We start from the raw sequence: 11,216 nt of genomic DNA on the forward strand, positions 1-11,216 counted from the left end.
TTAATTTAATTTTAATTTTAATTTTAATTAACATTTAACATTAACATCATAGTAACAATTTCAAAGATTTTGCTGAGTTACAGTTCATATAAGGAAATCGGTCAATTGAAATAAATTCAATAGGCCCTAATCTATGGATTTCACATGACTGGGCAGGGGCCACCCGCTTGGGAGCCAGGCCCACCCAATGGGGAGCCAATTCCACCCGCTTGGGAGCCAGGCCCACCCAATGGGGAGCCAATTCCACCCGCTTGGGAGCCAGGCCCACCCAATGGGGAGCCAGGCCCAGACAATCAGAATGAGTTTTTCCCCATAAAAGGGCTTTATCACAGACAGGAATACTCCTCAGTTCCCATACCCCTCCCCTCAGATGATCCCGCTTGTGTAGGACCCAAATGTGGAGGTCCTGGGCTGACGTGATTACATGTGGTCTGCAGTTGAGACCTGTTAGACATACTGCCCAATTCTCTAAAAGGACGTGGTAGAGCAATGGACATTGAATTCTCTAGCAACAGCTCTGGTGGACATTCCTGCAGTCATCATGACAATTGCACGCTCCCTCAAAACTTGAGATATCTGTGGCATTGTGTTGTGTGACAAAACTGCACATTTTAGAGTGGCCTTTTATTGTCTCCAGCACAATGTGCACCTGTGTAATGATCATGCTGTTGAATCAGCTTCTTGATATGTCACACCTGTCAGGTGGATAGATTAAATGCTACAATGCTCACTAACAGGGGTGTAAACAAACATTTTAGAGAAATAAACTTTTTGTTGCGTATAGAACATTTCAAGGATCTTTTATTTCAGCTCATGAAACATGGGACCAACACTTTGCATGTTGCGTTTATATTTTTGCTCCGTGGACATCACAGAAGACTGAACTATAACACAACCGTTTGACCTAGAAACACCAGATTTTCAGCAGGTAAAACAAAACCAAAAATGTTTAGGAACGATGAATGAATGAAAAATAGTCTTAACATTTCACCCACGAGGCCACTAGAAGCCCCACCACTGCCCTGCAGTGTGAAAAGGAGGTGGTATAACAAGGAGCGACACAGCAGCACTACCCAACATTATTCACATACAGTGGGGTCTGAAATGATTGACACCCTTGATAAAGATGAGCAAGAATGACTGTATTAAATAAATCATTCAAATACTAAGCTGGACTGTGTGGTCAAAACATTTGGAAAATATGTTATTTTATACTAATACAATTGCTTGACACCCCCTTGATTGACACCCCCTAAAGATTCTTATGAATAAAGTCGTCAAAAGTTTAGTATTTGGTCCAATATTCTTAGCACGCAATAACTACGTCAAACTTGTGACTCTACAAACTTGTTGGATGCATTTGTAGTGCCGTTTGGTTGTGTTTCAGATCATTTTGTGCCCGATAGAAATGAATGGTAAATAATGTATTGTGTCATTTTGGACTCACTTTTATTATAAATAAAAATAGAGTATGTTTCTAAACACTTCTTCATTCATGTGGATGCTACCATGATTATGGATCATCCTGAATGAAGTGGGAATAATGATGAGCGAGAACGTCACAGAAGGTCAAAAATCATACCAATAGCGGAGGAGTATAAGATTCTTGACCCTCTGTGACATCATTAATTCACGATTCATTCAGGATTATCCATAATGTAGTCGTTGTGTGCTAGGAATATGGGACCATGTAATACATTTCGACTGCTATATTTATAAGAATCTTTAGGCGTGTCAATCATTTTGACCCCTACCTTTTTGAGAAAAAAAATAATGTTACTTGTTAAACAAAGTCATCTCTTTCTCTGAGCAATTGGATTAGTATAAAATAATATAATTGCCCCTATTTTTGAGCATATAATATAGTTCAGTATTTGAATTATTATCAAGGAGTGTCAATCATTTCGGACCCCACAGTATGCCAATACAAGTACAATGGCAAAGGTGACATTTCCCATATCAAATCACATGAACAACTCTAGATACTCAGTATAGCCAACCTAAACGTTCAATCAAGCTGTGCGCTGAATTGTGCCTTTTTCAAAACAACACCACTTTCTTTTAAACCACCCAAATGTTTATTCATTTGAAATTCAGATCATCTCACTGTGAACCAATGTTCTTCAGAGGTGGCCAGAAAGGACATCTGTCATTGTAGGCTCTTGACTCTCTCAACCACCTGATCCTCTGACTCACTGCCACTAATCCAGCCCCTCTTTCATCCCCACCATAGCTACACTTAGAAAACGGGTTCCAAAAGGGTTCTTCGGCTGTCCCATTAGGATAGCCCTTTTTGGTTTGAGGTAGAACCCTTTTTTGTTCCAGGTAGAACTATTTTGGGTTCCTTGTAGAACCATCTGTGTAAAGGGTTCTACCTGAAACCAAAAAGGGTTCTTCAGAGAGTTCTACTATGGGGACAGCCGAAATAACCCTTTTAGGTTCTAGATAGCACCTTTTTTCTAAGAGTGTACCTTGCATTGTTAGTGGGTTATTCAGGCACGCGGAGAAGGAGACACTGCTGGGCTGAATCTCAGGCCTTCCCTCCAGCACACAGAATTGAGCCATCCTTGCTTTGACCCCTGCCTGTATTATTTTCAGCAGTAATTCAACGCACAAGGCTCAATGATACTCAAGGATCCCCTCTGGTGGTCGGAACGTTCAACTGCCACTGTCATTGACTTTGCAGCATCAGCAAAATCTCTAACGCAGCAGCCATTATTTGAATGGAGGTGCATGTGTGCATACATATGAAGGCGTTTCTGCCATTTTCATAAAGGCTAAGATTGATGTGCACTGCAAATGGCCAATTAGGCATCATCACAGTATCAGATGGTGTTGATCGACCTTATTTGGGGTTTTCTTTTCTCCAGTGGCCACTCCCTAACCCCCCCCCTCCCATCTGTTCTCCCCGTGTCTGTCCATTAGCACTCGACGCTGTCACGCAAGTTTGTAGAGGTGATGACCGAGTACAACACCACGCAGTCCAAATACAGGGACCGCTGCAAGGACCGTATCCAGAGACAGCTGGAGATCAGTGAGTATCTGTAGCCCACCACCATCATAGGGCACAGTTAATACACCACTGACATTAGATACTATACTCTATATCAGGGATCATCAACGAGATTCAACCACGGGCCGATTTTCTGTTGAGCGGATGATCGGGGGGCCGGAACATAATTACAAATCATTTGTGGACTGCAGATTGATCTCATGAAGCCCAAACAGATCATTTCAAGCCTTGCTTACACTTGTATACAATCACTTGTCTCTCTATTATGCGTGGGGATATTTGGGAATAGATTTCTTCAATTAAAATGAATTGGAGCTGATTTCCTGGTGTTTTTACAGTCCTTTATATCCAACAATTATTTAATTTTAATTTTTTTTATGTCAACTTTTTTGGGGGGTGGGGAGGGGGGCAGAAAAATTGGGGGGCCAAATGATTCCACCCGCGGGCCAGTTGGGGAACCCTGCTCTTTATAGTATCTATGTATGGAGATACTATACAAGTACAGTTCATAGTGAATAGAACCATACACAGACATTACAGTATATTGACACTATCAACCTAGATTCTCTCTTTTAGGGTGGGTTAGGCCTAGACTTAGTTTAGCATTCTTTGTCAATTACTTTGTTAAAATGGCTGCACAAATACAACACACTTGATTGGTTGATTGATTTAGTGATTGGTAATAAATCAACAAGACCAATGCCATACACACACATGCTGACAGCAGACAGGGTAACACCGACTGACAAAGAGGTACGTTAGTATCTTACACAAGAAATAGCCAGAGTTCTTACTAAATATATACTGGTACCCAACAGCGCAGACACAAAAATTGGCTTTGCAGACGTAAGGATATTTTCAAGGCAGCCCCACTGACCTTCATATGAGACAGACTGGAATTCACAGACAGTGAGTATCCTTTTAATACTGAAGTACACAGATACAGACACTGGCAAGTGTTTCATACACAACTCACAGCCATAGTGACATCTGAGATCCAGACATCAACCAATATTATGCACAGACACAGTATTTTTCAAAAGACTGGGACAGACTTAACAGAATAGATGCATTTGAAGTTTATTGAGACGATAGTTGGTAGACAAGGGATTTGAATGGCCACATATTAGCCAATGATAATTTGTATAGTCATGCAGATTGCAAAAACAGAAGACTTTCCTTCATTGTAATTCAGCTTGCACATTTTATTTAAAAGCTATATTTTCTTTCATATTATTTCATTTTGAATAATATTTTTAGGATACCTTAGAGCTTTAAATTGATCTAGATTATTCTAGACATCTGGTTAGAGATACATGCTCTTTTTTAATTACTGCCCAGAATCTGTGCTGTGCTTCAAATGGCACTAAAACGGTGGAAATGTGTTGATTTAAATAACTAAACTGTAAGTGCATCAGGCAAAGCATTATGATAATTTGTTGGCAATATATTTCATTGTGTGTGTGTGTGTGTGTGTGTGTGTGTGTGTGTGTGTGTGTGTGTGTGTGTGTGACTGTGTGTGCTCGGCAGCTGGGAGAACAACCACCAACGAGGAGCTGGAGGATATGCTGGAGAGTGGCAAGCTTGCCATTTTCACCGATGATGTGAGTACAACACCTGAGCCCGGCCATTCCCCATGGCAGACATATATCCACAGTGAAGGCATGGGGACCACAGACACTAATAACCTGTGTGGCTAGTCATAGCTAACTCGCTACATCTGTCACGTTTGCATTCAATAAACTACTGCTACGTTGACTATTATTAGTCCTGATATGATTTTTAACAGAAGAAGAATGTTGATTATTACAGGTGGCAAAAGAACACATTGAATCCTCTTCTCTCCTCATCCTCGGTCTCCTTCTCAACCCTCTGTTTTGGGTCCTTAGATCAAGATGGACTCTCAGATAGACAAGCAGGCTCTGAATGAGATTGAGACCCGACACACCGAGATCATCAAGCTGGAGAACAGCATCCGTGAGCTGCACGACATGTTTGTGGACATGGCCATGCTGGTCGAGAGTCAGGTAAAGTTTTGTTTTTAATTTGAAATGTTTTTAAAAGACGAATGAATCAATAAAAGCCCAGTTTTATGCCATTAGCCTTACGTTGAGCACAGAATGGATTTGAATCGGCCTTGAATCGGAGTCATTTTTTGTGATGTTAAAATGAAAACATTGAAGCAAATCTGTGTATCTTCAAACTGAGTCTTACATCTTTCATAATGAAATCCGTCCAACTGTGATTTGGTTTTTGCCACGACTGACTGAGAACGGGGCAGATATTTGGAGCTGAGAGTTGAACATATGACATTTAGCCTCAGGCGTGTGGGTTCACAGGCATATTTGAGTAATTGTGCTTTGAGACTCGAGAAGTGTTGCATGCAGTGCCCTGTTATTATTATATGTTTAGATTGAGACTGGGAGTAAACACACTGTTGCCTTGACTAGTTCCACACCAATGAGCAATGCTGTGTAGCCATTCAGATAAGCTCAGGCTACAACTGTAGCCTTTTTACATCCTGGTTTCATCAGTGTAGCCAGCTCTCTGCTGCTAGTGTTCAGTTATCTCAATTAATGGGTTCTTATAGTATGTTCAGGGTTGTGGCTGTACGCAGGGGTCGCACTTAAGTTGAAATGGTACAGCAAAGACTTGCACTTTAAAAATGCATTACAAAATACCTCACATAAATGTGTTGGTAACATGCTACAGTTTATTCCCAAAATGATGACCACTTAATTAAGTTACATTTTCAAATATTTTCACATTTACAGAACATTTGTTAATATTACATAGAATCTTGACATGTGAGATACAATATGAGAATATTATGTTGCCAATTTTGATTCTCACTGTGAAGAAATGCCCGTTGACTTCCACTAAGAGCCTATGAATCTCATCAGGACGACCTAAATTAGAAAATTGCTTCTGGGTAACAGGGAAATATGGTTTCTAAGTTTAGCTCACGCACTGTAAACCGTTTGCGAGTTGGATTATTTCATCCAAACTACAATAGGGAGGAAAAACGCTTTTGAGTGACAATTCTTCTCTTTCTCTGGGGGCTTTTCCTCATGGACAATATGCAATTGTGTATGATGAATAAACATAGGTACTTAGCTACGCTCATCTCATTTATATACCAATACTGTTGTTTCCTCTGGCAACATTATGCAGCACACAATGTTAAAAATCCATCCTTTAGATGGAAGACAACATGTAGATGATAAGTGGCTTCATCAATATCACTTACAGTACTTTGTAACTAGAATATAAATTAATAGAAAACAGCTGATATTTGTGCTAGAAGCTTTGTTTGGATTCGAAATAACAGAAATACGATACCACCCTTGAGCCTTAAAAAAAATATGGGGCGGAAACATGTGCATACAATGTGGTTGAGGCTAACTTAAAGTGGTAATAGACAAGGTATTCCCCTCACTCCGCTTGCATTTTGATGACGGTGCTTTTTTGCTGTTTACAGGGAGAGATGATTGACAGAATTGAGTACAACGTGGAACACTCCGTGGACTTTGTGGAGCGGGCGGTGTCTGACACCAAGAAGGCTGTCAAATACCAGAGCCAGGCTCGCAAGGTAAGTCACAGGCTCTCCGTATAACAGGGCTAACGCATATATTGTGTATACGCATATATTCTTCCACATGTTTTATCACTGTTACGTTGCTGTAACCCACATCCCCCACCTACATGAGGATGTGTACATACTGTACATTCTAATATACATACTATACCTATGCCATCATGTAAACACACAGACAAGCATACTAAAATAGGCACAGCATCCTCCTACAGTCAGTCATATCATAAAAGGTTCATGCCCACCACCCCCTCATAACTATATTATTAAAGAGTATACACACACTCTCACACACACACTCAAATAATAATAATATCCACCACCTCTTCATGTACAGCACATTCCACCCTCACTCACACAGTACCTCAGTGATTACCAAGCGACCAACCTCCACAGACACATGAAAGGTTGGGGCACAATGTACATACTAATGTGTTGTGTAGATAAATGATATTGTCCCTTACCGTAAAACTGTCCCGTAGCATGTATACAATCACAAGTCTCCCTGTGTCTTGCTAACACCATCAACGCCTTGTCCCCCCCCCCCCCCCCCCCCCCATGCAGAAGAAGCTCATGATCATCGTCTGCTGTACTATTTTGGGAGTCGTCTTGGCATCCACTATCGGCGGATACCTGGGCTTTTAATGACGACAACGACGAAAGGCGGCCACAAGAGAAAAAAAACACACAGAGAGAAAAATATCATATACAATATCAGATAAGGAAAATGTTCTAAAAGGGGTGGGGTTGAAAAAAACAAAGACAAAAAAACTAAACCGACATTATAGCTGACTAAAAACATAACATATACAAAAAAAGAGGGTACAAATAAACAAACAATTTGCAATGTACATGTACATTTATTGAACATAAGAAACAGCACATGGGTTAGCTACCTGGAAAGAAATATGACGTAAAACAGGTTCTTTTTTTAAGTTTCTTTCCTTTTTTGGGGGGGGGGGGGGGGGGGGGGGGGGGAGTCTCCAGGACAGTGCCAAAGACTGCTAAATTGTGTGTTGTTCCAGCAAAGGTAGTTTACTTGGATGCGATTTTAGAACCTAATGCACAAAACTGGAGACGGATTAGGATGATCGGTGTTCCTTATTTCATAGATACAACAATCACGTTTCGTTGGGAGAGACTGACTTTGGTTTTGCTTGAACCGTGACTTTTAAGAGACTTCTCATGGGTTGATTATTCCTGTCAATCACGTAAATCAGCCAGACAAATTAGTGTAGTCAACTTGAGTAACCCGGCGATAGGCTAATCAAATCTCCTAGATAGGCAACAATGTCTTTACTTTGACCAATAGGGATAAGAGCTTAAACCCATGGAGCTGTTACAACGGCAGATGAAAGGCCCCGGCTGACAGACAGATGGAGGCGTGTCCTTTAGGGCGTGGCACTGCAGTAGCAGGTTTGAAAAACAACTGACAGTTTGCAGGTGCTCCATCTAGGCCCTTCTCTGCTCTTATCCATACAGTAGGAGCTTGGAGAGAGGAACGTCTCCGGGCCTTCAGCTAATTCCATATGCCTGCGGCAGAAACCAAATTCAGAGAGAGATTAGAGAGGTAAGACGGGGGGGGGGGGGTAAACCCGACGGTCGAACTATGCAGTTTTGACAAAGAAAGCCGACCAGTTTGAGTTTTCCCAAGGATGTTAAGAGAGAACAGACAGAGGGGGAGGGGGGGGGGGGGGGGGGGGGATTATATTATAAAAGGTTGCAAGCTACACCAGAGAGGGAAGGAAGAGAGGGAGGTGAAAGAAAGAGAGACCTGTAGCCGTCATGCCTGTTCTACAGATTAGGAACGCATTATAAAAAAAGTCAATTGAACAACGGAATCTCAAAACTTGAAATGCTGGCGAGCCCTGGTGTCGAGTCTCATGTCTTGCTTTGGAAGTGGTTAGTTCTACTGTGGTGGTGTAGTGTGTGACGTGTCCTGTGACAAATCGTCTGGCCTCATATTTCCTTTATGGACCTTCAGCTATATTTTTCATTTTGCCATTTGCTTTACTTTATTTTCAAAGATACAAAAACATATAAGCAAATGGGTACTGTGAATGGAACACGTTTGTGTGCCCCTCTTGTGAAATTGTATTTTTTACTAAGCAAAGATATAATCTTAAAAAAACACGCAACTATAGAATCTATTCATAAAACATGGTAGGTATTAATAACTTAGCAATCGGTCGGTCATGTTGAGTTTTTAGGGAACCTATTCCACCCTCTGCTTGAGTTGTTTGGGTGCTATTTCATGAAGATGGGCGTTTCCCTCTTAATAGCCCATTGGTGGTGCTGAACTATTACCAGTTCAGAATAGCAAGGTTAGGAGAGAATACTGTGCTCTATGATTGCACATTCTACAAATGAATGCCATTTGAATTCAGGCTAAGAACAGATATGAATGCTGCTACATTTATCTGAAAGAGACAGCTCCACCTTGCCAAGGAAATATGCATGGCAACGTGACACGGATGTCACAGTGACTCTGTTGAAGCCAGCACTGTAATGTCGCAGATTAAGATCCAATCGCGGGAGTAACTGAATCAAAATCATCACTCGTGAGCCTTGCCCTCAAAGTCCCAATTCCCTGGCTTGCGTTGACGGTGTTGGCCCCCGACTGGATGAACTAAATCGTTCCGACTGTTTGGGGTCACCTTCATGGAAGAGTGTCCCGGTGTAGTTCATATGACAAGGCCTTATACCCCCTGTGATCTAGACTGGACATGGACCTAATCTGAATGGAGAATATACTCTACGATCAATAGATGTTTGACAAAGCAACAACTTTGTTGCTGGTGTATTGATTTGATTAGAATATAGTCCATTTAAAGATGAACCCAATTATCCTCTGACGTTAGCTTCCTATATGTAGGAACGTCATAGGATATAAGTTGTGGCTCAGCGGTTAAGAGCGTTGGGCCAGTGACTGAAAGGGTTGCTGGTTCAAATACCTGAGCTGACGAGGTGAACAATCTGTTTATGTGCCCTTGAGCATGGCACTTAACCCTAACGCGCCTGTACTACGCTCTGGATAAGAGTGTCTGTTGTGTGTGCCCAAACAGACTATGCTAGCTACCGCAACATTAAACCGTTTTTTTCTTGTAACAGATACTTTGCCTGTATATGTAATAATTGTAAGGAAAAAAACAATGTTGTCAAATGTTTTCGGGAAAATCCTAATTTTGTGTTGAAAATGTCCTTAATATTGTATATTCAAAGGGAGGAGCCAGCTCTCAGTTTTCTGAACTTGGATTTTAAGATGGAAATGTAGCTAAATTCAACATTTCCAAATGCCAAAAGTGACTCTGTTCAGTGTAAAACCAAAGGCGCATGATTTTACTTCATGAGTGCCCCAACACAGAGAATCACGTTAGATTAACCTTCTGACACAGAATTGTCTATTAATGCAAATCTCACAGGACACTGGATAGGATATTTCAGAGTTAGCATACCTAATTCATCTTACCTATTGGCTGCTGCAAAATCAATACACACCTACCCACTTTTTTACAGTTACATGGTCATTCCCCTGTCATTGACATCAGCAAGGAACATCATTTTCTAAGTCACTGGTTTCTTGGTGAATTTCTAAGTCAAGTGGTGGTCATCCCTGACTGACTGTCATTGAACTGCCTCTGTTGTTGTCCAAACTTTACACTATAGTAACTACATTAAAGTTATGGTCCACTTTCAGCTCGGTGGCCAACCAAATCATGGCCCTTTCAAGTGCTAGGTAGTAGTTAGCTGATGCTTTGTGCTAAGGCCCGCCATATCATCATAAGGACAATAGTTGCAATAAATAGGAAGCTGAAACCTTAAATGAAATGTTCAGTCATTTCACATATCCATGCAAACGGCTCTTTGGTTCTGAGTGTGAAACAGTGGCCTTTGATAGTGGGCTGTCCTTATAGAATGGGAGTTTGCGACTTTTTCCATGAACAACCACATAACTTTGGGAGATTGGCACTGACTTACACCTTGGAACACAGTGAGCAAGAAACAACAAACAATGGCCTCTATTTAAACGTGATTTAACTTCAGGACTAACCCATGTCACTGTTTTCTACGTGCATACCGGTAACCACTTTTGAGTTCTGTACAATCTCGATCACCACGAGACGTGATATTTCAGTCCCACCACGATTTAAAGGCTCTCTTATATCACTTTGGTGAGCCTCAAGTCCAATTTGTATATTTCCATGGCAAGAATGTCTCACTGCAGCAAGAGATATTGATGGCATAGGAATGGCGAACGGGAAATCTAGGTTCGTTCGACCAACATCTCCACCCACAGATCCAGGAGGGAATCTGACTGTAGTCCTCAAGTCATTCCAGGACTGGCCAGCATGTTATTTTTTAAAGCTTCTGTGTATTTAATTGTGTCCAACCACTTACATGTACAGTTAAAATGGGGTTATATTGATGTCGTTGTTGTTTTTTAAAAGGAATATGGCTAGGGAACCCTTATTCTTATTAAGGCATGCAACTATCGGCTTTGTGAGTTTGCATGGTGATTTCTGCTCTCAATCATGTGCGCACTTTACACTCTTAAGAAAACACTGTCTATCACGTTCACAGTTTATTTATCGATCGATTATTTATATT

At 41.2% G+C, this 11,216-nt stretch overlaps 1 protein-coding gene across 1 annotated transcript in view; it reads left to right on the forward strand.

Moving 5' to 3' along the window:
- LOC110538117 (syntaxin-1B) overlaps positions 1–7,308 on the forward strand; it is a 51,695-nt gene extending 44,387 nt beyond the window's left edge. Inside the window, exons 6-10 of the mRNA XM_036938149.1 lie at positions 2,926–3,034; positions 4,544–4,617; positions 4,903–5,040; positions 6,495–6,605; positions 7,173–7,308. Of these exons, the coding sequence (XP_036794044.1) occupies positions 2,926–3,034; positions 4,544–4,617; positions 4,903–5,040; positions 6,495–6,605; positions 7,173–7,253 (513 nt within the window). The 3' untranslated portion in view covers positions 7,254–7,308. The remainder of the gene's footprint in view (positions 1–2,925; positions 3,035–4,543; positions 4,618–4,902; positions 5,041–6,494; positions 6,606–7,172) is intronic.
- Positions 7,309–11,216: the final 3,908 nt, after the last annotated feature.

Source organism: Oncorhynchus mykiss, chromosome 12 (genome assembly GCF_013265735.2).
Source record: "Oncorhynchus mykiss isolate Arlee chromosome 12, USDA_OmykA_1.1, whole genome shotgun sequence".
NCBI lineage: Eukaryota > Metazoa > Chordata > Actinopteri > Salmoniformes > Salmonidae > Oncorhynchus > Oncorhynchus mykiss.